This window comes from Phocoena sinus, chromosome 14 (genome assembly GCF_008692025.1).
Source record: "Phocoena sinus isolate mPhoSin1 chromosome 14, mPhoSin1.pri, whole genome shotgun sequence".
NCBI lineage: Eukaryota > Metazoa > Chordata > Mammalia > Artiodactyla > Phocoenidae > Phocoena > Phocoena sinus.
This window is the reverse complement of record NC_045776.1, coordinates 89,277,446-89,303,959: the sequence shown is the minus strand read 5'-3', so window position 1 is coordinate 89,303,959 and position 26,514 is coordinate 89,277,446. Positions and strand designations below refer to the sequence as shown.

Sequence of the window (26,514 nt, the reverse complement as noted above, 5' to 3'; positions counted from 1 at the left end):
AAGCGGCCGCTGTGTCCCGAGAGGTGCTGGCAGCAGAGCTGCCACGGGGCGGGGATGGCTGCGAGCCACCTGGGGCGACATAACCAGGGCAGTCGTGGCGAAGCAGATCGTTAGGCCCGTGACTGGCCCAAGGGAGGAGGGCCCTGCAGGTCTCTGTGGTCAGTCTTCTCCTGGTTCTCCCAGCAGGTGAGGTGCCTTCTTGTAGGGCACCCCCGTCTTCTCAGCTCTGTCCTGGCACCAGCCGTAGGGAAAACTTGGAAGGTTGTGTTGAGTGTGGTGGTGTTGAGGGGTGCAGATGAGTCACAGAGGGCCGAGGAATGGATCTGAACAGTGAGAAGGGAGGGGGCAAAGGTGACAGCAAAACAGGGAAGAGCTGGTGCCAGCAACAGAGGGGGGCGCCCTCTGAACCCCTCCTGCAGGATCCTGAAGAGCATGGTGGTGGGCTGGGTGAAGGAGATCATGCAGTACCGCAACATCTACGCAGACAACCAGGTGGTGCACTTCTACCGCTGGCTCCGGTCCCCGTCCTCGCTGCTCCACGACCCCGCCCTGCATCGCACGCTGCACAGCATGATGAAGAAGCTCTTCCTGCAGTGAGTGCCGCCCGTGGCCTTCTCCGGGCTACGCTGATCCCTCAGTCCCCAAGCCAGAAAGATGGCAGTCAGCACCTCTGGGAGTCAAGAGCGCACTTGAATCATAGCGATCAGATGGGTCCCAGGAAGAGCTTAGCTGCCATCGCAGCTTCCAGAGACACGCTGTGCGATGCATAGTCTTTGTTGCTTTTTCATAAGTCATTGTACACTGTGCTTACTGTTCTGCACCTCGCTTACCTTCGTTAACAGTAGATCTTAGAGAGCTGTGTGTGGATGTACCACGCTAATGGACATTTAGGCTGCTTCCACAACTTTTGCTGTCACAGTGACCAATGTGGAGTGGTCTTGTACGTGATGAGGTCGCGCAAACATGTCTGTAGAATAGTCTTCAGGAAGTAATGCTGTTGCAGATCTGATTGATATTATCAGATAAATCTAGATGGGTGAACACCAATTTGATCAGTATTGTCAGAGAGCTCCCTGTAAAGGTCGTACAGTTGATTGTGCTATTAGCGATGGTTGGGAATGTATGTCCTCACTCCAGGCCACGCCGCCATGGGGGTATTATTGCCAACCAGATGGGATAAAATGCTCTCTTGGTATACCCTTAATATGCAGTCCTTATTATGAATGAAATTGGACTTCCTTTTCATATCCTTTGCCCATTTTTCTGTAGATTTGGGTTTTTTTTCCCCTCATTAATTTGTATGAGTTCTTTCTAGATAAAAATTAGCCATTTTTCTGTGATGTGAGTTGCACACTTTTTCCTCAGTCTTTGTCTTTGGTTTTGTTTACGGTAGGGTTTTGCAATGCAGACCTCTTTGTTCTTTGTTGCTTCTGGGTTCTAAGTATGTTTTCTGCTTCAGGACGATCAGCTTTTTTCTCACAGTGTCTTCTGGTCTTCTCTGCTGTCTTGACCGTTGATTCTGAACTTGGTCTGCAGGCTCATTGCTGAGTTCAAGCGCCTGGGGTCGTCAGTCGTGTATGCCAACTTCAACCGCATCATCCTGTGCACCAAGAAGCGGCGGGTGGAGGACGCCCTTGCCTACGTGGAGTACATCACCAACAGGTGTCAGCATTCCTGTACCCTTCATTCATCTGTGTCTTATCTGATCCATTCACCTGCTGCTGACAGCCTTAACATGTCTTGTAGCATGGCTCTGTTGGTAACGAATGCTTCTGCCTTTGGGTATCTGAAAAAGCCTTTATTTCACCTTTGTTTTTGAAGGATATTTTTGCTGGGCATAGAATTGCAGATGGATCTTTTTTGAAAGTCTTTTTTTTCCTCTTTGTGTTTCTTTTTGGATAATTTCTGTTGTTATGTCTTTAAATTCACTGATCTTCTGCAGTGTTTAATCAGCCATTAATCCCATCTAGTATATTTTTCATTTCACACTGACAGTTTTCATCTCTAGAAGCTTGGTTTGGGTCTTATACATCTCTAGAGTCTACTTAACATGTTCAGTCTTCCCTCTGGTTTAACACATGCAATACTGTTCTAATAACAGGTTTTTTGTTTTTGTTTTAATTAACTTATTATTATTATTTTTGGCTGCGTTGGGTCTTCCTTGCTGCATGCATGCTTTCTCTAGTTGCGGCCAGCGGGAGCTACTCGTCGTTGCGGTGCATGGGCTTCTCATTGCGTTGGCTTTTCTTGTTGTGGAGCACAGGCTCTAGGCACACGGGCTTCCGTAGTTGTGGCCCGCGGGTTCTGGAGCTCAGGCTTAGTAGTTGTGGCGCACGGGCTTTGTTGCTCCACGGCACGTGGGAACTTCCCGGACCAGGGGTTGAACCCTTGTCCCCTAAATTGGCAGGTGGATTCTTAACCACTGCACCACCAGGAAAGCCCCTAATAACAGGGATTTTTTTTGTTTGTTTGGGTTTTTTTTTTTTTTTTTTGCGGTACGCGGGCCTCTCACTGTTGTGGCCTCTCCCATTGCGGAGCACAGGCTCCGGACGCGCAGGCTCAGCGGCCATGGCTCACGGGCCCAGCCGCTCCGCGGCATGTGGGATCTTCCTGGACCGGGGCACGAACCCGTGTCCCCTGCATCGGCAGGCAGACTCTCAACCATTGCGCCACCAGGGAAGCCCCCTAATAACGGTTTTAATTCCTGTTCTGCTCGTTATTACGTCTCTGTCAGCTCTGATCTGTCTTCAGTTGATAGATTCTTCTCCTTATTATGTGTTGTGTTTTCTCTGCTTCTTTGCACACCTGGTGATACAGGATGGGATGCCAGACATTAAGAATCTTGGCTTGTCCGTTGGGTACTTTTGCATTCCTGTAAATATTCTTGAGCTTTATGTTATGTTACTTGGAAACAGTTTGATCCTTTGGGGCATTTTTTGAGATGTATAGGCAGAGCCAGAGCAGTGTTTAGTCTAGGGCTCATTATTCCCACTGTTGAAGCAAGACTTTGTGAGCACAGCGGCACGTGCCTCTGAGTTACGAGGTTCTGAGAGCGGCGGGAAGCAAGCACCCCAGGCCTGGTGTGGTTTTCTCACACTTGCGCGTGATCCATGCTCTGCTGAGTGTGGGGTTTGCTCTGTGCCGCTCTCGCCTCTCATCCCTGCGGTGCTGGCCCCTGTCACCCCTCCTGGCTGGACGCAGACGCCTCCCTAATATCATGTTTACCGTGTTCCCTAGAAACTTTGAGGGATGATAAAATGTGCGTCTACTTTATATCCCTTTTTAAATAAGTAGAGGGTTAAACAGATAATAAAAGAAGTGGGGAAAGTGGGAAAAAAAGGGAAAACTATTGATTTCATTTAAGCAATTTCTGTTTTGCTTGTTTTAGCATCCATTCTAAAGAGATCTTCCATTCTTTGACAATTTCTTTCTCTCGATGCTGGGAATTTCTTCTCTGGATGGATCCCTCTAACTATGGTGGAATCAAAGGAAATGTTCCATCTAGTATTCACTGTGGACAGGTAAGAGGTAACCAGTCTTAGAGAGCAGAGGTTGGAATCTGAAGCAACTTTAGGGGTCCACATTGGTCCCTTCAGTGCACACTTGAGGGTCACAGGCCGAGTGCCAGGCACACAGTTCTAGGCCCTGGTCATGTAGTCCTTGCTCTCACGGAGTCTGTGAGGGCAAGGATCACGAACAAGCAAACAAGTAGATGTATACGCCAGTGTCAGCAATGATGAGGGCTCGGAGTAAACAAAAAGCAGGGTAGAGATAGAGAGTGAGCCACGGGGGAGGGGCCGATTTGGATGGGGAGGTCGAGGAGTCCTCTGAGGGAGTGACGGAACTGCAGTGTTAGGCTGCCGTGAGTTACGGGACAAGCAGAGACAGTGGTCACAGGTGTGGGCAGAGAGCTGGCCGGGGCCAGGCCACTTGGGCCTGAGGGCTGTGATGGACACTTGGCTTTTAGTGATGGGGAGATTCTGAGTGGGGGACTGTCAGGGTCTGACTTCCACTTGGATCCTGAGTGGACAGCACCGCAGGAGGTCAAGGTCTGAGTGGAGCCCGGTTAGTGTCGGCCCAGGGGAGGATATGTGGGGCAGGGTGGAGTCAGGGAGAAGGACTCCGGTGGGCATTGCAGGTGGAGTGGATGGGCCAGCAGAATGAATGTGGGGTGACGTCCGGGGGCACAGGGGCGATGTCTGGGCGAGTAGGTTGTAGGTGGGCCTGTGCTTGGGTGTGTGAACCCCGATGGATGGGGCAGGAGAGCGAGTATGGGAAGAGGGGAGCTGTGCTTGGCTGCGGCGTGTGGTGTTTGCTGAGCCTGACGTTTGCTTGACGTGCACAAGGTGGAGATGCAGAGGTCAGGTGGTGGCAGGGGCGTCAGGGGAGGGGCTGGGGGTGGGAACTTGGGGTCATCCCAGCTGCTGAGCCTGGCAGCTGGGGCTGGTGAGAACACCTGGGGGTGAGCGTGGGTTGAGAGGCCTGAGTGCCCCCAGGGCAGGTCCCCATGGAGGAAGCTGCCAGTGGGTAGGGGAACTGGGGGGATGGGGCCTCAGGCATCAAAGGGAGAGTGGCCCCAGCAGGAAGGAGCCGTGCTGCTGAGAGCAGGTAGGAAACAGAGGCTGCCCTTGGTGCTGGGGTTGGGAGGGCCACTGAGACCACGATGGGAGAGAAGGAAGTGCAGGCCATGTAGACGAATCAAGGGAAGGCAGTGGTGGCTACTGCTCTGAAGGATGGCGGCCGTCAGAGTTCAGATGTTGAACATTCTTGCCTTCCTGGGAGGTGGGAGTTGAATAATTTTAAAGTGAATCCTCTGAAAGAGCAAACGAGAGTAGCAGTCAGCTGTGTACTGAGTGCTTCTGTGCACCAGGCACGTTCCATAAATGACCTTATTCTTAAAGCCGTCCCGCAGGAATCTCACCTGGGCTCGGGTGGTGAACAGGGCACCCGCTGGCCGGTGCTGCTGTGCACAGACGTGACTGGGGTTGTCTCTGTGTCCCAGCAAGACTCCCCCGAAGAGGGCAGAGCAGAGGGGGAGGAGCCTGAGGAGGAGCCTGAGGAGGGAGGTGCACAGGAGCTGGATGTCGAGGACCTGCTGGAAAACAGCTGGAATATCCTGCAGTTCCTGCCGCAGGCAGCCTCCTGCCAGAGCTACTTCCTCATGATCGTTTCAGGTGAGTCGTCCACACGCTCCATAGTGCCTGAGCCACGCAGTGGGAATAACGTGGCCCTGGTGGGAGCACGCCCAGAGTCGGGGGCTCCTGAGGGGCGCCCTGGCTGCACAGCACTGTGAGAGGCGGGGAGGGGACCCTCGGCCCCTCGCAGAAGCTCACCGTGAGGAAGGCTGCCCTTCCGGGGGCGTCACGAAGGCTTCGTGGCCCTGCCCCCGAGGTTTGTGCGCGTGCACATACAGTGATCAAGGTAAACCCCAAGTAGAAAAGTTTAGACACTTCCTGAATCGACTGCCCCACTGGCTGGTCCTTGAGGCTCAACTTATGGTGTAAGAAACTCCTATATTTCATCTGGGTCTAAAGGTTTAGTGTTAGTAACACAACATTTTAAATCAACTATACTCCAACAAAATTTTTAAAAACGAAGAAAAAGGTTTAGTGTTACAAATCAAATTATTTAGCTTGATGTGTAAACGAAGTGTGTAGATTAAACACCCGTTATAATTCAGAGCTAATCATTAGAACAGTTGATGAAGAGCATCATAAATTAAATCATAAATTGTCAGCAGACGCATAGACGTAGATATAGGTGCACCCATGTGCATAGCGACAGAGGTAGTTCCGTTGTGGTTATTTTATATTTATATTTTGTCGACTTGTCTTTGAGCCCTTTGCTTTCTTAAGTTCTCTTCTGGAATGTGTGGGCCTGGTGGAGACTTTGGAGAAGTGTGCTGTGTCTGGGGGTCGAGGCGAGCCCTCTGTCTTGCCGTCCAGTGTGAAGGTTGACACGTGTTGCCTGAGCTTGGGCGTCAGCGAGTGCCCTGCGTGTCCCCATTTCTCTGATTGACTTTGGCTCATCTTAGTGCAGCAAATAGAATCATTGCTACTAATGACATTTCAGCCAGTCTGGCCGGCAGTGTGACTAGCCACAGGGTGCCCCCGGATTCTGGGATGTTGGCGGCAATGGCAAATCTCGGGGCCTGTGGCCTGAGCCTTCCCTCTCTCTGCAGCATACATCGTGGCCGTGTACCACAGCATGAAGGAGGAGCTGAGGCGCAGCGCCCCGGGCAGCACCCCTGTGAGGAGGAGGGGGGCCAGCCAGCTCTCCCAGGAGGCCCAGGGAGAGGCCGGAGCCCTTCCGGGTGAGCGCCGTTGCCACAGGGGGCCACCACTGTGTGCTCCTCAGGGGTCCTTCCCTCGGTGTCGCGATCGCCGTGCAAAATAGGGAGCAGGCATCGTGTTGCTTCTCTTCCCAGGAATGATCACCTTCTCACAAGATTACGTGGCGAACGAACTCACTCAGAACTTCTTCACCATCACACAGAAGATTCAGAAGAAAGTCACAGGCTCTCGGAACTCGACTGAGCTCTCAGAAATGTTTCCTGTCCTCCCCGGTTCTCACCTGCTCCTCAATAACCCCGCTCTGGAGTTCATCAAATATGTGTGCAAGGTGAGGACACTCCCATTGACGTGTGTGCAGGTCACTCCTTTCTTCCAGAAACACCCACTGCGCCCACTCCATGCAGCCGCTGTGGGAAAGACCTCTGTTCTCACTCCACTGAGGGGGCACAAGTCAGTGAGGGACAGGTGAGCTCAGAGAGCACAGGTGCTGAGAGGTGGGCTCAGGGGCGGGGCAGGTGAGGAAGGCCCTCTGATGGGGCCTGGGGCTGAGAATGAGACCACTGGGGCTAAGAGGGTCTGGCCATGGGCAGAGGGGATGCAGAGACCCTGCGGAGGGATGACCTGGTGGTGCTGGTGAAAGGTGAGTAGTGGAACGGCAGGTGCTCATGGATCACGTGGGGCTGGTGGGCCAGACTAGGAACTGGACAGGGCTCCCAAAACGTCTGGGCTGCTGTGAAACCTAAGAGGAGAGCTTGCTCGGATGCTAAATGCCTTTCTGGGAAAGGCAGGCTGCATCAAACGATGGCATAATATTACCAGATGAGGACCCAGCCGGTGTCATCCCTTACGGAGCATTTTACTGTCCGTTAAATTACCTCCCAGCAAATCACAGTTTCACAGTGATCAATTGACTTCTGATTGTGGTGAAGAAATGGTTTAGTGTACCATTTTAATTCCTTGGTAGACTTCAGAATTTTTAAGTTTTATTTTTATTAAAGTATAATTTACAGGAACTTCCCTGGTGGTCCAGTGGCTAAGACTCTGCCCTCCCAGTGCAGGGGGCCCGGATTCAGTACCTGGTCAGGGAACTAGATCCCACGTGCCACAACTGAAGATCCCACATGCAGCAACAATGATCCTGCGTGCCGCAACTAAGAGCTGGCGCAGCCAAGTAAAGAAATAAATACATGTTTAAAAGAACAAGTATAATTTACATACAGGAAAATTCACCATTTTAGTTTGCATTCCATGAGGTACCCAATCACGCCTTCAGGATACAGAACCAGAGTCCCCCACCCCTGGCACGCTCTGATCTGTCTGTCCCTATGTTCATTTACTTTTTGAAAGTTGCATGCAGTAAAAGACACTCCGTGCAGTGCAGTCTCTCGAGTTTTCACACATGGATAGGGCTGGCCAGCAGCAGCCAGGTAGGTACACAGCGGTCACCACCCCAGAGACTCCCCCCGCGCTTCCCCTTGGGCTCAGCTCCTTGCGCCTGGGTCACCACCCCAGAGACTATCCCGCGCTTCCCCTCGGGCTCAGCTCCTCGCACCTGCAGCCCTGGAACCGCCGATCTGTCATCTGTCCCTGCGTTGTGACCGCTTCCAGAATGTCACACGAGTGGAATGGTTGGTCATTTAGCCTTTTAGGTCTGACTTCCTTCAGTCAGCAGAATGCACCTGGGGCTCCTCCATGTCATTGCTTGTCTCAGTGCTTCGTTCCTTTCCATCGCTGAGTCTTTTGCTCCCTTGTTGTGTGGGAGAATCGCAGTTCCCCGGTTGAAGGACATTCAGGTTGTTTTCACGTTTTTGGTGACTGTTAGTAAAGCTGCTGTAAACATTCTCATAGAGAAGGTTTTGGGTGAACATAAGTTTCATTTCTCTTGATAGAAACCTAGCAGGGGACTGGCTGGGTCATGTCGTGCTTGTTTCTAAAGTGGCCCCGTTTTGCCACTTTTCAGGCCTCTCATCAGCGGTGTATGGCTACAGTCCAGCTGCTCCACAACCCGCTAGAACTTGGTGGTGTTGATTTTCAAGATTTTATCTGTCCAGATAGGTGTGTAGTGGTATATCATTGTGGTTTTAACTTGCATTTCCCTAATGCTAATGATGTGGAGATTTTATGCATGTGCTTGTTTGCTCTCCATGTGTTTTTGGTGAAATGTCCAGAGCTTTTGCTCATTATTAAAAATTGTTTCTTTTTAAAATAATTTTTATTGGAGTATAGTTGATTTACAATGCTGTGTTAGTTTCAGGTGTACAGCAAAGTGAATCAGGATTGTTTTTCTTATTGTTGAGTGTTGAGAGTTCTTCATATATTCTGTATATAAGTCCTTTATCAGATCTGTGATTTCCAAATACTTCCTCCCAGAATTTGGCTTGCCTTTTCAAAATTCCATTTTTCAGTGAGCAGAGGGTCTTAACTTTTATCTAATTTGTCACTTTTTAAGGGTTGAGCTTTTGGTGTCATATCTGAGAAATCTTTGCTTTAACCAAGGTCACAAAGTTTTTCTCTTATGTTTTCTTCTAGATTCTAGAAGTTTTATAGTTTTAGGTTTTATATTTAGTCTGTGATTCATTTTGAGTTAATTTTTGTGCAATGTGCATGTTATAAATTGAGGTTCATATTCTGCATAAACATATCAAATTATTCCAGCATTATTTGTTGAAAAAATTAGCCTTACTCCATTTAAATATGTTTGTGCTTTTTTCAAAACTTAACTGGCCATATATATGTGTGTGGGTCTGTTTCTGGGTCTCCATCAATCTGTCTGTTCTCCAATACCACACTGTCTAAATTTCTGTAACTTTATCAATAAGTCTTGAAACCAGGTAGTGTGAATGCTTTAACTTTATTCTTCTTTTTCAAAATTATTTTGACTATTAGTTCCTTTGCCATTCCTTATAAATTTCAAATCAGCATATCAATTTCTACCAAAAAAAAAATCCTCTTGGATTGTTGATTGGAGTTGTTTGGAGTCTTGGATTAATTTAGGGAGAATCGATATCTTAATGTTCAGGCTTCCAATCCATGAACCACTATATCTTTCCATTTATTTAAGTTGTCTTTGACTTCTTTCATCAGTGTTTTTGGAGCTTTCAGCATAAAAATAGTGCACATATTTGCACCTCAGGTTTTTATGGTTTGGGTGCTATCGTAATGGCACTGATTTTTTTTTTTTTAATTTCGCTGCGCTGGGTCTTAGTTGCAGCACGCCGGATCTTCATTTCTGCGTGCAGGATCTTTAGTTGCAGCATGCGGGATCTAGTTCCCTGACCAGGGATCGAACCTGCGCCCCCTGCATCAGAGGAATGGAGTCTTAACCACTGCACCACCAGGGAAGTCCTATCCTGAGAGTTTTAATCAGGAATGGATGTTGAAGTTTGTTAAGGGCTTTTTCTGTGTCAATTGAGATGATTGTATTGGTTTTTATTCATTAGTCTCGATATGGTGAATTACACTGATTTTCAGATGTTGATCCAGCCTTGCATTCCTGGGGTAAATCCCACTTAGTCGTGATACCAGTGGATTCAATTTGCCAGTATTTTGTTGAGGATATTTGAGTCTGTGTGTGCGACAGTTTTTTTTTTTTACTGTAGTTGTCTTGTACTGTCTTTGTCTGGTGTTGGTATCAGGGTGATACTGGCCTCACAAGATGAGTTAGGAGTGTTCTCCCTCTTGTGTTTTCTGGAAGATACTGTGTAGAATCAGCATTACTTCTTCCTTAATGTTTTGGTAAATTCACTTTCATTTTTTTTCTGTCTCTTAATTACGTCCAGTGTTCTCCCTATGTAAAAGACATGTATAATGTATACATTTTAAACAATACTGCCCAGTAGGCTGTCGATCCTCATGATAAATGTGCTTGCAAATCCACCCACTTTGTTTCAGATCGACCATAAACGCTCCTCCTAAAGAAGTCTTCTAAGTGGTGTCTGGTTCTGTGCTCTTGGCATTGTGCTACGACAGGAGTTGTAGGGCTGGGAGAGGCCAGTGAAACACGCCAGTGCTGTCTTCTCTTGTTTACAGATGGGGGTTAACGAGTCTCCTGTGGCTCTGCAGGAGCGACTTCCAGCGCCAGCGCTGTGGGCACTGACACACACGTGTGCTGCAGAGGCGTTTCTCGGCTGGCCTGGGAGCCCCCCCACCGTGGAAGGTTGAAGTCAACCCCTTTGCAGTGAGACTGTAGAGCTCTGGTAGACTTAGGACTGCCTGTCATTGAGGAAGAAGGAGCCAGTAAGGAGAACACGTAGAGCACACTTCAGTGTGTCCCAGAGTTCCACGGAGCTGACAGAGACCACAAGGCCTGGGGGCAGGGCCTCCACGCCACTCTTATGGCCCTGAGTCGGGGAATCACTGATGTACAGAAGGCAGGAAGAGTTGAGATGATGCTGAGAAACAGTAGCTTAGAGAGTTGGCTGTGGGGTTTTCTGGTCCAAACAGCAGCAGGGAGGCCCCGGGAGCTGTCCCTGATGTGGGCGGCTCTGTTCTCTGCAGGTCCTGTCTCTGGACACGAACATCACAAACCAGGTGAACAAGCTAAACCGAGACCTGCTTCGCCTGGTAGATGTCGGCGAGTTCTCAGAGGAGGCCCAGTTCCGAGACCCCTGCCGCTCCTACGTGCTCCCTGAGGTCATCTGCCGCAGCTGTAACTTCTGCCGGGACCTGGACCTGTGCAAAGAGCCCTCCTTCTCTCAGGTGGGCCAGCTCCGTCAGGCCCCTTGCTGGTAAAGTCAGAATATCCAGGCATCAGTGGATCAGGGGGTCCTGCAGTACTCCCTATCAAGTGACCCCAGTCTCCACCTTTACTGGGCTACACCTACTGGGCCCCCAGCTAGCTTTGATGTGAATTAGAAACAAACACCCTTTTCAGGCCACTCAGCTGCCACATGCCAGAGCCTTGTCCTGGTAAACACGTAAGTGATGACAGTGGTGGTGTGAGTGTGCCCTGGAGCTGTGAGCAAGCAGTACCACAGTTCTCACCACGAGCTCTTCTCTTTCCATCCCTTCTCAATACTGGGGCTGAGGAAGGTGACCTGGTCCCTTTCCTTCTCTGCCTAGGATGGGTCTGTGCTGCCTCAGTGGCTCTGCTCCAACTGTCAGGTAGCCTACGACTCGTCAGTCATCGAGATGGCCCTGGTGGAAACCCTGCAGAAGAAACTGATGGCCTTCACCCTGCAGGACCTGGTGAGCAGTGGGGCCTGGTGCTGGGGCTTTTCTGCACCCAGCCCGACCGCCCCTCCAGTTGGTGGAGGGTTTGTTGATAAGCAGTTCGCACCCACGGGAAACTAGAGGTGTACACAGGTCTCAGCGTCGTTACCTGGTCCTCCAAGGTAACCACCTCTTGGGTCAGGCCTTGGCCATGAGCCCAGGTGACTCGTTTATTCCTACAGCATCTGTTAGGCACCTACAGGGGCCAAGTGCTGGCTTCATGGACCTTTTTTATTCTAGTGGAGGGAGATACACAGTAAACAGGACAACTAAGTGATGGTAAGAGTAAAGAGAACCAACAGGCAGTGTGTGAGCAAAAGGGAAGCTTTCAGCATTAGATGGAGGAGTGGTCTCACCAAGAGGGAACATCTCAGCAAAGACCCGAGGAAGGTGTTGCGGTCCAGGCAGGGAACAGCTGGTGCCTGGTGTGATGGATGGGGGAGCCCCAGACTCAGAGTCAAGGGTAGGGTGTCCACCGGGAGGGTGTTGGGAAGCAGTTGGGATGTTTGGATAAAGCCCATTATCAAGTCTCAGATTTTATTCAGAATTGAGGTGAAGGCCATGGGGGAGGGAAGCCTGTCAGGTGCTAAGCGACTGGCCAGCCCTGGCCTGGGCCAGGGAGGCTTCTGACTGGGGCTGCTTCTCATTGCAGATCTGCCTGAAGTGCCGGGGTGTGAAGGAGACCAACATGGCCATGTACTGTAGCTGTGCCGGGGCCTTCTCCCTCACCATCCACACCAAGGTGGGGCCTCCCGTGGACAGCCAGCCCTGCTGCCCCTCGGCCATTGGCCCTTTCTGGGTCTCGGCCTTGCATTTCTGTGCCTCCTCTGGGACTAGTTCTCACTGTGACTGGTCATTCCTGTAGGTCTTCATGGAGCAGATCAGAACCTTCCAGAACATTGCCCAGCACTATGGCATGTCGTACCTCATGGAGACCCTGGAGTGGCTGCTGCAGCAGAACCCCCAGCTGGGACATTAGCAAGCTGGGCAGCGTCCCCATTCTCTGCTCCGACTACCCACATCCAAGACGGGCACCCAGGAAGACAATACTCAGGGAGCAGGTCATGCAGCCCAGAAGAAGCGTGAACCAGCCAGAGCAAGAAGTGGCTCCACCTCCAGGTTCCCTGGGGCCCCCAGCCTCGGTCAGGGCAGCCCTCTCTAGGCCCAAGAAGCGTCTCCAGCGAGGGGTCCCAGGGCTGCTTTCTCACTGGATGAACACCCCTCTGCTGCTGCACGGCCCTCCCTAGGGCCCCGGCCCTTCCTGCCCACTTCCTGCCCTGAGGTGCCCTTGGAGGTCTTCTGTTTGAGCCGAGCCCCTGAGGGTGGCTGGAAGCCAGACGCAGGGCGAGGGGCACCTGAGTGGGAGTCTGCAGTCCCAGCTCTCCAGTTCCTTGCTTCCGGGAGAGGTGGCTGTCCTACAGTCCACGCCAGCGGCATGAGGGCCGCATCCTGGGGACCCTGGCTGAACCTGTGGACACCTGGGCGTCTCTCACACACTGAGTTCTGGGGCTTGGGCCCCTCTGTCTGTGGAGATTCCCAGTCAGAGCAGCCTTTGCCGGAGTATCCGTATCATGGCGTAGTCACCTCGTTGGCAGCAGCAAGACTGGGCGCGGGGTGGGAAGGCTGAGGAAGGGGAGGGTCTCAGGCTGGGGCTCAGCCGCAGCGGGGCCTGGCACCTCTCCCTCTGAATCTGCCTGTGCTGTGAGGGGGCCACTGCAGCAGGAGGCCTGAGGGCCCCGGGGAGGGAGGAGGCGCGCCATTATCGCGGACTTCGACATCATATGTTAGCACCTGGATTCTAGAGAAGTATTTCTTCACATGCAAGACTAGGTTCTTTCCTTCAGGTCTGAGGAGTGGTTGGGAGAGGATGGAGAAAAGGGCAACAGCAGTTTTATCGGGATTGAGGCAGTTCTGTTCTTGCTTCTCAGCCTCAGGGATCAGTACAAGACCTGTGACCCCAAGGCAGAGAGGGTCCTTGGGCTGTGCCCCCTTTAAAATGCGACACTCACCACCAGCTTGTTCAGGGCCCTGAACAGAGGGGCACAGAGATGTGGGCCGTGCTGTTTTCTCCTCCTGGGTGGGGCTGAAAGAGGAGAATGGGCCAGGCTGGGGGACCCTTTGCTGAGCATGAGTTCTCGCTCCGTCCTGCCAGCAGCAGCCCCAGAACATAAGATCAACTCTGCACCTCATTTCTAACTAAATGCAACTGGAAGCAAAAGAAAACCAGCCAAATTGGCAAGAACACAAACATGTTAAAAGTGAATCATAGGGGCTTCCCAGGTGGCGCAGTGGTTGAGAGTCCACCTGCCGATGCAGGGGATGCGGGTTCATGCCCCGGTCCGGGAAGATCCCACATGCCGCGGAGCCTCCCTGTCCGGAGCCTGTGCTCCACGACGGGAGAGACCACAACAGTGAGAGGCCCGCGTACCACCAAAAAAAAAAACAAACCTGAATCGTAAACTCAGAAACCCCCAAACGGGTGGGCAGTGGGGGCCCCACTGTTGGCTATGGAGCCTGGTTTAAATTTGTTCTCGTTATCTCAATTTACACTTTGGATTTTCGTTTTAATTTTACACTTTGACATTTCCTACAGTTTTCACTGTGTGTGTGTATGTGCACTGCGCCTGGGTTTCTGGAAGGAAGGAAAGAAGACTAAATAACTGACGTCTGTCTGTCTGGGTTTGTTGGCCCCTGGGTACTGCCCACCAGGCGCATCCAGGCCCAGTGACTGCAAGAAATCTGACTCGGCTTGGAAGGGGATGGAGCCTGTCAGCCCCCAGATGGAGATCAAATCAAATTAGGGCCGAGTTGGGGAGGAGGAGGGCTAACGGCGCTTCCTGGAAGCAGAGCCGGAGAAGTCCCAGGGGAGCATGGAGGAGCGAGGAGGTGGGGCTGCGTGTCTCACCCCCCACCCCACCCCACTGTGCTCCCTGCAGCGGGGCCGGGGGCGCCAGCGGAGGCCAGCTTAGGGGCTGGGGGCATCTGGGGCGGTGGAGGTCCCAGGGTCACTCTCATGCTTGGGGATGGGAAACCTGAGCCCCTGGCCCTGGTTCTTGAGCTGCAGCCCAGCTCCAACTGGAAAAGCTGGTTTCTCTAAAACTAGAGCTGGATGTCTATGAGTGAGTCAGAAACTGGATGTCACAGGCATTTGAGTGACCCAGGGAGCTGGCGAGCATAGCAGAATCTGCAGGGGTGCTGGGTGGGGGCTTCTCAAGGGTTTGTGGCTCCAGTGAGTGGTGCTGGTCTCGTTGGCAGGTGGGGAGGCCAGCTCTGACTTTGGGAGCGACGGGGTCACAGGTGAAAGGATCTGTGGGAGGGACTATACCTCCTCATGTCTGTGCACCATCATAGCCGTTGCTGGGGAAACCACCGTCCAACCAGGTCGTGGTGTCTTCAGAGCAGGGCCTGGCCAGGCAGAGCTGCTTAGTGGAATGACCACTGTAGCATCCAAGGCCGTAACCAGATTACCTGTAGGCCTGATCCAGCGAGTGCTGGCTTCCCACACTCCTCCAACCTCGTCCTGCCCTGTCCACCCGTTCCCCAGCACCGAATTCCTTCCTCCACCCCAATCCCCATTTGAAATAGAGCCGCAGGGCCTGGGCGGGCATTTTGGTGTCAGCCTAAGCTTTCGTTTTCCTTGGGTACAACTCTCATCGCCTCCCTCCTGGCTTTCTTCCTCCTTGAGAGGTTTGGGGTCTAGGAGGAGCCTTTTCCTGTATTTTGAGGTTTGGGGCCCAGGATGAGCCCTGCAGGAAGCTGGTAAGTGCACTGCCTGAAGGACATGCTGGGATGAGTCTAGGGGTCCTCGTGCGCTCTCAGCCTGTGTGTCCCCCACCTCCACTGGCCCCCAGGTCAGACATGACTGTAGCCTGGCTGGACGTGGGGGCAGCAGACACATCCACACACTGCACGCAGGCTGGCTAGAGGGGCGATACGGAGGGCCAAGCACACCAAAAGAGACACCCCGTGCGCAAAGACCTGCCATTGCATGTTTGTCTTTTTAAGAGCCTGAACATGCTTTCCCCAAAGACGAGGCCAGGAGGATCTGGTCACAGCTTTATTGGATTCTGGATGTGTGATTTCCTGGCTATGAGGTGAGTGAAGGGTCTGGGTAGGGGTGGGTGGGTGGGTGGGGGGAGGAGCAAAGAGCCTGGGAGGAGAACAGCTAGGGAGAAGGTGGAGGTGGGGACTTGCCCCCTACAGGCCCCTGGGCAGTTGGGGGACAAGATGGGCAGGCCGGGAGCAGGTGCCGTCCCCTTCATGTCATCCCACTGCCTGGTTTGCACGGGGCCCTTTGGCTGCTGGTTTTGCTGCGACGCAGTGTTGAGGTGTGTGGGCAGGGCCCAGGTCCAAGGTCCAAGCCATGCTGCCCTGGGGAGTGGGGCGCTCCTGGGGCCACAGACTTCAGGGGCCCCCAACAGGCCCAGGTCTTCAGTGCAGCACGACAGAAGGTGGGAGTGGGCTCAGAGCTGGGCCAAACCTCGGGCGTCTGTGAGAGCGCAGTCCTGTTGGGAAGGCTCAGAGGCGCCAAGCCCTGGTCCTGCACCCCGCTTGGGAGCATCCACCATCTGCTCAGACGGGGCAGAGGTGGGGCAAGGCCATGGGGGTGGGACAGCCCGGGCCTGGCTCTGCCCCTCACCTTGCGGTTGGCCAGCCTGGCCTGGGTCTGCGGAGCAGGGATAGGGTGGGGGAGGGCCCTGGCCCAAAACAAGGGCCAGGGTCACAGGCCAGCTGCCTGAGGAAGGCCCTGGAGTACACACCTTGTCAAATTTCTTATGGCTGTAGACCTTGTTTTTGTTCATGAACGTTAGCAAGATCCAGTCGCACAGGAAGGAGCCCTGAGACCAGCGAGACCAATGCGTAAGAGCCTGGCACCTGCCCCCCCGTCCCCCCACCCCCCGTGACCCTAGTGTGCATCCCTTACCACCCCGATAGAGGTCAGCGCTGTGGCCAGGTTAATGATGGTGGGAATCAGGCTGAACTTCCCTGCCTGGAGGCAAAGAGGCTGCCTGAGATGCGGGAGTGGGGCTCAAGGGAGGCGTGGGGCGTGGTAGGAGAGGTTGAGGCTGGGCCAGCCCAAGCCTCAGGTAGGCAAGGTGGGCTGGTTTACCTGTCCGTGCACGATGACGTCAATTCGGATCCCGTAGGCTTTGATGAGTGTGCGGGTGGTGCTACCGTTTACTTTGTAATACTTGGCGAACCTAGGGCGGAATGACCCGGAAGCACGTCAGAATTTGGGAGGGAATGACCCGGGTGCAGGAGCCCTGGCCACCTGCCCCTGAGGAGCATGACGGGGGGTGCACCTGTTGCCCAAGTGGGGCAGCTCCAAGACTCAGCCGACCACTGGCGCCCCTGAACCTTTGGGCACCTGCCCTGTTGACTCCTGGACCTCCACGGCTAGGGCAGACGAGGACCCAGTGTCCCAAGGCCAAGGTACCTGAAGTTGTAGCCAGATGAGGCTGGGACATGCTTGGGGTCGAGCCTCCGGAAGGAGTATTTGGGGTTGCACTTTGACGCCGACAGGTCCAGGTCACAGTCCCAGTTGATAATGACCCCAATTACACCACCCTGTCCAGAAGTGGGCACAGACACGGGGTCAGGGTGGGCTCACAGAGAGGACCTTCAACAGCCCCAAGGTCCTGCTGAGGCTACGTGTGGGGTGCATACTGTGAGGCACCCAGGGCAGCTCAGGGCAGAGAGCTGGGGAAGGGGGCTCGTTGAGTGCCCTGCTTCTGAGGCACAAGGGGATGCCAGGAGTCAATAATTTAGCAGGAGCCATGCACACCCAGATGGGTCAGACGATCGTGTTTCTTTCCTCTGCCCGAGCAGGGCCAGGGCTGGCCAAGACTGCAGACGGACTCGGCTGTAATGAGACCCTTTGTGTGCAGGTGGGAGCCAGCACCTGGACGGACAGCTGTCCCACCCACTCTCCCTGGTGCCCTCACCGCGTGTGCCAGCTGCGTGAAGTTTTCCCCTGCCTGCTCCACGATGTAGCCCAGCTTGAAAATGGGGCAGTAGAGGTCAGAGACCTCATGGAATGTGCAGTGTTTCAGGTAGCCGTCCTTCCGGTTCTCGATGTTGCCCCTAAAGACAAGGCCTAGTGGCATCAGATGGGGAGGGAGCAGAAGCCATGCACCCCCAAACAACACATTCCAAGAGGCAACCCCCCCTGTAGCCTATCCCTTGTCGCCACGCGCTAATGGCTCTTACTTGGAGAACTGGAATTTGGGGTAGTGGATGCTGTTCTTGATGAGGATGGTGAAATTCGGGGCCATCTTACCGAGAAACTGGCTGAGGAGGCACAGACCGGGTGTGTTTAGTCTCCCCTTCTCCCGGTCCCCCAGGCTCCCCCGCTGCGCTGTCCCTCCCGTCCTTCTCCCCCCACACACCCCGACTCCGGTCAGGTAGGAGAAAGGAGCAAAGGAGCTTGGCCCCAGGTGGGTGGGGACAGCGGGCGTGCACACCTGACTGAGGCCCCGTCCTCCACCGGGCACCAGGCGGACACCTCGCAGGTCTTGGAGGACCCGTGGTAATAAGGCACGCAGCGCCCGGTCCGCAGGCCTGTGGGCAGACGCGCTCAGGTGGCAGATGCGCCCTCAGGGGTGCGGCCCGCCCCCGCCCCCAGTTGGCACACACTGACCGTTTCCCAGCATGTCCAGCTGCCCAGCCACGCAGTCCTCGTCCGAGTCGCACGTGGCGTTTCTGACCCTCATACTCTAGGGAGGAGGCTTCTTGGTCAGGGGCCCGACACCCTTTTCCCCCAGGCACAGCGGACCAGGCAGGGCCCCTCCCTCCCGCCCCGGCTCTGCTCTCTACCCGGCCTCACCTCGGCGCAGGTTCCGAGGGTCTGGAAGGGGGTGACCTCGATCCTGGTGATGATGCTGAACACGCTGCCCCCCTGGGCTCAGAAACAAGGGACGGTCGGCCGGCGCCGGGCAGCTCGGCCGCCGCTCGGTCCCACCCTCGGGGTGCTCGGGGAGGGGGGGCGGGGCCCGAGTGGCGCACCTCGGGGGGTTTCACGTACTCCTCCACGTCCCACACTTTGTTCTCGGACGAAGTGATGCCCTTGACCTTGGTGATGACGGAGCTCTCGGGACCCGTCTCCCTGTCCTGGTAGCTCTTCTGCACGATGAACACGTACCTGTGCGAACGGGCAGGGCCGGCTCTGGAGGCGACCCCGCGGCAGGCCCGGGACCCCTCCCCTGCCGAGTCAGCTCGACTCCGGCGGGATCGAGGCTGCGTCACCGCCACTCGGGGGCCGGCCGGGTAGGCTCTGCGGCGCCCGAGGGGCCAGCCTGGCGGCCGCCGCCAGCATTCTCCTCACCCCCTGCCCAGAGCGGCCCCTCCAACCTGGGACGTCCCGGCGGCGCCCTCCCCTACGCTCCTGACCCCGCTGGACACCCCCTGCCGCCGGGTCTCCCCCGTGCGCACCCACCACACGAAGTAGAGCAGAATGAGCAGCTGCACCGTGCGGTACACGATGCCCAGGCGCCGGTTCTTCACCACGATCACCTTGGGCGTCTCGTAGTCCCAGAACGCGGACCAGCAGCTCCGGGCCAGGCGTCGGGCCGCGGCCGTCCCCGCGGGGGTCTTGGGCTCGGCCGCCGCCATGGCCCCGAGCTGCTGGGACTGGAAAGCGGGCTGGGGGGCGCCGGCGTGGCCGCCTCCCGGGCGTGGCCTTGCGCTCCCCGCCCTGTCACGCCTCGCCCCGCCCCAGGTCGGTCCCCGAGCCGCGGGGGCGCCGGGCGTAGACACGCAGCGCACCTGGCAGGTGTCGCCAGGTGGGGCCCCGAGCGGGCAGAGTCGGGGTCGCGGCAGCCGTCGCCCCCAGCCCGCTCAGGGAGGGCGCGAAGACGGTGCAGGCCCTCGCGTCCCTCGGGAGGACACTTAAAACTCGGGGAGAAGACGCGGCAGAGCACCGCCCGCCTCCTCTGCGTCTCCGCCGGTGTCTGATGCGCAGCGCGTACTAAACCCGAAGAGCAATCCCTTTAAAAAATATATATGTATATTTACCCAATTTTGTTGGGATACAACCGACGCGTGAAGTTTTGTAAGTTTAAGGTGCACAAGGAGGTGATTTCCCAAGAGCAATCCTTGATTCGTGTCCGCGGTTCCCCGCAGCTCGGCAAAGGCACCCCTGCCTCCAGGGTTCAGACAAAAAATCTGGATCTCTTTCTTTGCCCTAACAGTCCTCTTGCTTTTGTCTACAGATACACGTCAGTGCTGTTGGGTTCTAGCCCTATCCACCCCCCCCCCCACCCCCCCCCCGCACAAAGCGCCCCGCCGCGTTTCTCACCTGGATTTCCGCACTCTAGGCTTCTACCCATTTCCGTCTCTTGTTTTGTTTCCTATACAGCTCGGAGGAAACATGTTTTTGTTTTTACTTTTTGTACCTCTACCCCCACCTCATTATTTTGGACCAAATCCCAGACATCGTACTATTTCACTAAATGTTGTACACATTTTTGAGGTGAAAGTCACATAGCATTTAATTAGCCGTTTTAATGAACAATTCATTGAAGTTTAGTACACTCACAATATTGTGCAACCACCAGCATCTACTTCCAGAACATTCTAATCATCACCAGATAAAACCCCGTGCCCATCGAGAGCTTCCCGTCCCCCTGCTCCTCACACATACTGGCAACCACCAATCTACCTTCTCTCTATGGATTTATCTACTTTGGATATTTCAAATAATGGAATCGTAGAATATTTGCCTTTTTGTGTCTGACTTCTTTCACTTAGCATGTTTTCAAGGTCCATCTGGGTTGTAGCATGTGTCAGTACTCCACTCCCTTTTATGGCAGACCAATATGGCACTGTATGGATATTCCACAATTTATCTGCTCATCCACTGATAGACATTTGAGCTTTTATATTTTATATTTTGGCTATTGTAACTAGTGCTGCTATGAGCATCCAGGTACAAGTATTTGAACAACTATTTTCAATTCTTTGGTGTATATGCCTAGGAGTGGAATTTCTGGGTCATATGGTAATTTTGTGTTTAACTTTTTGGAGAACCATCAACATGTCTCCCAAGCAGCTGAACCATCTTACATTCCAGTTAGCAATATACAAGGATTCCAGTTTCTATACATCCTTTTCAACACTTGTTATTTTCCACTCACTTACGGCCATCCTAGTGGATGAAATTATATAATTTATTTGGATTAATGTCTATTCAAGTTCCTTGCCCATTTAAAAAATATTTATTTGGCTACATCGGGTCTTAGTTGCAGGATCTTTCGTTGTGGCACCCGGGCCCTTCGTTGCAGCACGTGGGCTTCTCTCTAGTTGTGGCATGCAGGCTCCTCTCTAGTTAGAGCACAGGCTCAGTAGTTGCAGCGCACAGCCTCTCTAGTTGTGGCATGCGAGCCCTAGAGCATGCAGGCTTAGTTGCCTCGTGGTATGTGGGATCTTAGTTCCCAGACCAGGGATTGAACCCATGTCTCCCACATTGGAAGGCAGATTCTTAACCCCTGGATCACCAGGGAAGTCCCACCTTGCCCATTTTTTAATTGGGTTAAAAATTTTTGCTGTTCAGTTGTAAGAATTTTTTATGTATTCTGGATAGTAGACCCTTATCAGATATATGATTTTCAAATATTTTGTCCCATTGTAGGTTGTCTTTTCACTTTATTGGTAATGACCTTTGATGCACAAAAGTCTTTATTTATTTTGCGGGATTCAGGCCTCTCACTGCTGTGGCCTCTTCCGTTGCGAAGCACAGGCTCCGGACGCGCAGGCTCAGCGGCCACGGCTCACGGGCCCAGCCGCTCCGCGGCACGTGGGATCTTCCCGGACCGGGGCACGAACCCGTGTCCCCTGCATCGGCAGGCGGACTCCCAACCACTGCGCCACCAGGGAAGCCCTGATATCATTCTTAATGGTGAAAAGAATGAATGCTTCTCCTTAAGATCAGGAATAAGAAGGGGTTGTCCTCCCTTGTTGCCTCTATTCAACATTGTCCTGGAGGTTCCAGCCAGGGCAAGTAGCAAGAAAATGGGGACAAAATTAAAATAGAAATAGAAAATCCTAAGGAATCCACTAAAACCTATTAGAACTAATAAGCAAGTTCAGCAGGGTTGCAAGATGCAAGATCAATATGTAACCGAGTAGGACCCTGTGGGGCCTTCCCGGGACAGACCCTCCCCTATCCTCTGCCTGCCTCTTGTCTGTAGAAGAACTTTAGCCTCCTAGGCCTTCCCCTAGTTCCAAGAACAAATTTAATCAGAGAAGTGAGAAAATGCAGAAAGAAAACAGTCAAACAAGACAAAATAACAACATTTCAGCCATTAAACAAAGTTAAGGGCCTTTAGTTCTTCCTCAAGGGCTGTAGATACTATGCTGAGCCGTGTCCTTGAGCTGTTTTGCAGATACTGAAACCCCCACCAGGTGGAGAAAGTTAACTGTCTGCTGCCTACACGCACGCAGACCCCAGACCGGCTGGAACCTGAAGGCTGATGATGTTGACCCCTAATTACCTCACCACCAACCAATCAGAAGAAGGTCCACGAGCTGATCACACACCCCACAACCTCCCTCCCTCACTCTGTCTTTAAAAACCTTTCCCTGAAAGCCTTCGGGGAGTTCAGGTCTTCTGAGCACTAGTTCCCTGGACTCCTCGCTTGGTACCTGCAATAAATGCTGCACTTTCCTTCATCACAACCCGGAGTCAGTGGGTTGGCTTTACTGTTTGCAGGCGAGAAGACCTAAGTTTGGTTCGGTAAAAAATATATAGGGGGCTTCCCTGGTGGCGCAGTGGTTGGGAGTCCGCCTGCCGATGCAGGGGACGCGGGTTCGTGCCCTGGTCCGGGAGGATCCCACGTGCCGCGGAGCGGCTGGGCCCGTTAGCCATGGCCGCTGGGCCTGCGCGTCCGGAGCCTGTGCTCTGCGGCAGAGGAGGCCGCAGCAGTGAGAGGCCCGCGTACCACAAAAAAAAAAAAATTCTCAAAAAAAAAAAAAAAATTCTCAAAAAAAAAAAAAAAATATATATACATATATATGGAATTCCCTGAGGGTTCAGTGGTTAGGACTCTGCACTTATACTGCAGGGGGGTTGGGTTCAATCCTTGGTCAGGGAACTAAGATCCTGCAAGCCATGCAGTGTGGCCAAAAACAAAAATATATAAAAATCAGTTATATTTACAACACTTGCAATGAGCAATCTGAAAATTAAGAAAACAGTTCCAGGAACTTCCCTGGTGGTCCAGTGGTTAAGAATCCGCCTTCCAATGCAAGGGATGTGGGTTCGATCCCTGGTCGGGTAACTAAGATCCCACATGCCTCAGGGCAACTAAGCCCGCTCCCCCCCCCCCCCCCGCCCCCGCACTGTGACTAAGACCTGACAGCCACAAATAAATAAATAAAAAGAAAAGAGTTCCATTACAATAGTATTCAAAAGAATAAACTACTTAGGGATAAATTTAACAGGACTAGTGCCCACCTTATCTGAAACCTATAAAACTTTTTTTTTAATTAAAGAAGATCTAAGTAAGTTGGAAGACAGTCCACATTCATGGACTGAAAGGCTTAATGATGTTAAAATAGCAATTCTTCCTGAATTTATCTACAACTTTAGCACAATCTCTATTAAAATCCCAGGTGACTTCTTTGCAGAAATGAATAAGCTGATCCTAAAATTCATATAAAAATGCAAGGGATCCGAGTAGCCAAAACAATCTTGAAAAAGCAGAGTGAAGTTAGAGGACTCACACTTCCCAAATTCAGACCTTACTACAAAGCTACAGTAATCAGAACAGTTACCATAGGACCCAACAATTCACTTGCACTTACTGGCATAAGGATAGAAATGTAGATTTATGGAACTGAATTGAGAACAAAGAAAGAAAATATAAATATGTAAACCAGAATAAAATAAATTGATTTTGACAATGATACCAAAATAATTCATTGAGGAAAGAGTAGTCTTCCGACAAATGGTGCTGGGACAACTGTATATCCATATGCAAAAGAATTAACTTGGACCCATACCTCACGCCATATATGAAAATTAATTCAAGATTAAAGACCTAAATGTAAAAGCTAAAACCATAACACTCTTAGAAGTAAACATAGGTGTAAATATTTGTGGACTTAGGTTTGGCAATGGATTCTTATAAATGATAACATAAGTATAAGCAAATAGAGAAAATAAATAAATTGAACTTCACCAAAATTAAAAAAATTTTGTGCTTCAAAGGACACCATCAAGAAAGTAAAAAGACAACCCGTAGAATGAGAAAATACTTGCAAATCATATCTATGATAAGGGATTGTACCTCAAAAACTCTTACAGCTCAATAATAAAATGATAAATAACCAATTTGAAAAAGGAGCAAAGGATCTGAATAGGAAGTTTTCCACAGAAGATACACAAATGGCCAGTTAGCATATGAAATTCTACTCAACGGCATCCACTAGTAGGAAATGCAAATCAAAACCACAGTGAGAGACCACTTCACACCCACCAGGATGACTGTAATTGAAAAGAAGATAATAACAAGTGTTGGTGAGGATGTGGAAAAGTCAGATACTTTTTATATCCAGTGGGAATGAACTGGTGCAGCCGCTTTGGAAAACTGTCTGGCGGTCTCTCAAAAGGTTAAACCTAGAGTTACACAGGACCCAACAATCCACTTCCAGGTGGAACACCCAGAGGACACGAAAACGTGTCCCCACGGAAACGTGTACATAAGTGTTCACAGCAGCTTTATCCATAATGGTTAAAATTGGAAAGAGCCCAAATGTCCATCAACTGATAAATAAATAGTATGTGGTAAATCCATACAACAGAATGACTCTGCAATGAAAAAAATGAAGGACCTTTTACGTTACAATGTGAGTGAAGCTTGAAAAAATTTTGCTCATTGAAAGAAGTGAGTCCCTGGAGACCACCTGTTGTATGAATCCATTTATATGGAATGTGCAGAGCAGGCAAATTCATAGAGCTAGAAAGCAGATTAATGGTTGCCAGGCACTGGGTGAGGGGGAAGATGGGGAGTGAGGGCTACAGAGTCCTGGGACCTCCAGGGGGCCACGGTGGGATGGGGCCCTGCTCCCTCGTTGCCTGTGACCTGGAGGCAACAGAGACCCTTCCCTGGGGTGTTGCCCTGCTCCTGGGCCCACGGATGCTGCTGTCAGCAGAGGCGGTTTCTCCCTGTGCCCTTGAAGGGGAGTGGCTGGCCAGTCTGCCCAGCACGGGTTACAGGAGCATACAGTACAGGGCTCTCCACTGGCCAGGGGCTGGTCGCTGTGTGTGGCCCACGAGTAGCCTGACCCCAACAACTGCAGCGTTCAACATCTGGCACACTGACCCCACGAACAGAGGTCATGAGGGAGGAGAGGTGTGAGCAGCTCTGAGAGGCTGTCACACGGTTCAGGAAAGAAGAGAAACTGGGGAGAACTGATAAATGGACTTGGTGGGCCCCAGGCAAGAGGATTTTTAAAAAGGTTCACACCTGGGGCTTCCCTGGTGGCGCAGTGGTTGAGAGTCTGCCTGCCGATGCAGGGGACATGGGTTCGAGCCCTGGTCTGGGAAGATCCCACATGCCGCGGAGCAACTAGGCCCGTGAGCCACAACTACTGAGCCTGCGCGTCTGGAGCCTGTGCTCCGCAACAAGAGAGGCCGAGGTAGTGAGAGGCCCGCGCACCGCGATGAAGAGTGGCCCCCGCTCGCCGCAACTAGAGAAAGCCCTCACACAGAAACGAAGACCCAACACAGCCAAAAATAAATAAATAAATTTATATATTAAAAAAAAGGTTCACACCTAAAGTGTCAGGGCAAAATACCGGCGTTTCAGGGATAGAAAGAAACCCACACCAACAGGGAGATTTCTCCCCTGCAGGTCACCCTCCTCCCCCTGGGCAAAGTCCTGCCCGGCCAGCTGTGGCAGGGGTTCTGTCTTCTGAAAACGTGTAATGTTTTTTCCTTATCTTTTCTCAGAAGAAAAGGTATGTTATAAAATCTCGTTTGTCCAAGCATTTAGTGAATCCTTTCACTGTTTGAGAAGAGTTTTCTGCTGTGTCATTATGGTCACGCTGAGGACAACAGGACAGCTGCAGGGTGCCCCCAGGAAGGTGGCTTTGCCATGTGCACCCACCCCGTTAGAACTCTCCCGTTAGCAGCCTCTCCAAGTCAGCGCGAAGCCTGTGTCTGGACCCCAAACGCTCATTGTGAGGTTCAGGTGAGTTGCCTCGAAGCGTCCTGGCAGGAAAATTAAAAGTGGAAAGTCTTAATGCAAACTTCAGGCTGGGAGAAAACAAGCATGGCCCCAACCACAGAGTCAGTGGTGACAGTTAATGTGTCAGTTAAAATTTGCAATTTGCATAAACATATTTAAATAAGTTAAAGAATTTTATCAAAAGCTTTTTTCTGCATCTATTGAGATGATCACATGGTTTTTATTCCTCAGTATGATAATGTGGTGTATCATAGTGATTGATTCGCCAATATTGAAAAACCCTTGCATCCCCGGGATAAATCCCACTTGGTCATGGTGTATGATCCTTTTAATGTATTATTGGAGTCAGTTTGCTAGTATTTTGTTGAGGATTTTTGCATCTGTGTTCATCAGTGATACCGGCCTGTAATTTGCTTTTTTTGTGATATCTTCATCTGATTTTGGTATCAGGGTGATGGTGGCCTCATAGAATGAGTTTGAAACTTTTCCTTCCTCTGCAATTTTTTTTGGAATAGTTTCAGAAGGATAGATGCTAACTCTTCTCTAAATGTTTGGTACAATTCACCTGTGAAGCCATCTGGTCCTGGATATTTGTTCCTTGGGAGTTTTTAAATTACTGACTCAGGGAATTCCCTGGTGGTCCAGTGGTTGGGACTCCGCGCTTTCACTGCCGTGGGCCCAGGTTCAATCCCTGGTCAGGGAACCAAGATCCTGCAAGCCACGTGGCGTGGCCAAAAATACTGATTCAATTTCAGTACTGGTAATTGGTCTGTTTATATTTTCCATTTTTTCCTGGTTCAGTCTAGAAAGAGTGTGCCTTT

The 26,514-nt window shown here is 52.0% G+C and overlaps 2 protein-coding genes across 8 annotated transcripts in view; one reads left to right on the top strand and one right to left on the bottom strand.

The window, feature by feature from the left end:
- Positions 1 to 14,092, top strand: part of POLE (DNA polymerase epsilon, catalytic subunit) — a 56,120-nt gene extending 42,028 nt beyond the window's left edge. Inside the window, exons 40-49 of one of the 3 annotated variants that reach the window (XM_032603134.1) lie at positions 420 to 593; positions 1,537 to 1,662; positions 3,389 to 3,521; positions 5,003 to 5,174; positions 6,182 to 6,313; positions 6,428 to 6,621; positions 10,791 to 10,991; positions 11,355 to 11,480; positions 12,157 to 12,246; positions 12,370 to 14,092. In XM_032603134.1, coding sequence (XP_032459025.1) covers positions 420 to 593; positions 1,537 to 1,662; positions 3,389 to 3,521; positions 5,003 to 5,174; positions 6,182 to 6,313; positions 6,428 to 6,621; positions 10,791 to 10,991; positions 11,355 to 11,480; positions 12,157 to 12,246; positions 12,370 to 12,483 — 1,462 coding nt within the window. In that variant the 3' untranslated portion in view covers positions 12,484 to 14,092. Of the gene's footprint in view, positions 1 to 419; positions 594 to 1,536; positions 1,663 to 3,388; positions 3,522 to 5,002; positions 5,175 to 6,181; positions 6,314 to 6,427; positions 6,622 to 10,790; positions 10,992 to 11,354; positions 11,481 to 12,156; positions 12,247 to 12,369 lie in introns of those variants that run through there. The other 2 variants (XM_032603135.1, XM_032603136.1) reach the window with 2 other exon arrangements.
- A 1,554-nt stretch (positions 14,093 to 15,646) lies between these two features.
- Positions 15,647 to 19,699, bottom strand: P2RX2 (purinergic receptor P2X 2). 5 transcript variants are annotated; one of them, XM_032603404.1, is made up of 12 exons: positions 18,940 to 19,699; positions 18,510 to 18,645; positions 18,331 to 18,402; positions 18,145 to 18,220; positions 17,969 to 18,065; positions 17,715 to 17,795; positions 17,450 to 17,588; positions 16,942 to 17,072; positions 16,615 to 16,705; positions 16,429 to 16,494; positions 16,265 to 16,342; positions 15,647 to 15,993 (listed from the first exon to the last, which is right to left on the bottom strand). In XM_032603404.1, the coding sequence occupies exons 1-12, from the start codon at positions 19,113 to 19,115 to the stop codon at positions 15,763 to 15,765; spliced, it is 1,374 nt and encodes a 457-aa protein (XP_032459295.1). In that variant the 5' UTR covers positions 19,116 to 19,699; the 3' UTR covers positions 15,647 to 15,762. The 5 variants fall into 5 exon arrangements, with proteins under 5 accessions (XP_032459295.1, XP_032459296.1, XP_032459294.1 ...); XM_032603405.1 differs by having other exon boundaries at positions 15,833 to 16,072; XM_032603403.1 differs by having other exon boundaries at positions 15,833 to 16,342; positions 18,940 to 19,133; positions 19,518 to 19,699.
- Between the last annotated feature and the right edge of the window lie 6,815 nt (positions 19,700 to 26,514).

Excerpts from the sequence above, each read along its gene's own strand:
- P2RX2 (XM_032603402.1), bottom strand. The coding sequence starts at position 19,115 with ATGGCGGCGGCCGAGCCCAAGACCCCCGCGGGGACGGCCGCGGCCCGA. Across the intron at positions 18,403-18,509 it reads AGTACGTGAAACCCCCCGAG|GGGGGCAGCGTGTTCAGCAT; the intron begins GTGCGCCACTCG and ends TTCTGAGCCCAG. Across the intron at positions 16,343-16,428 it reads CGCTGACCTCTATCGGGGTG|GGCTCCTTCCTGTGCGACTG; the intron begins GTAAGGGATGCA and ends CGCTGGTCTCAG.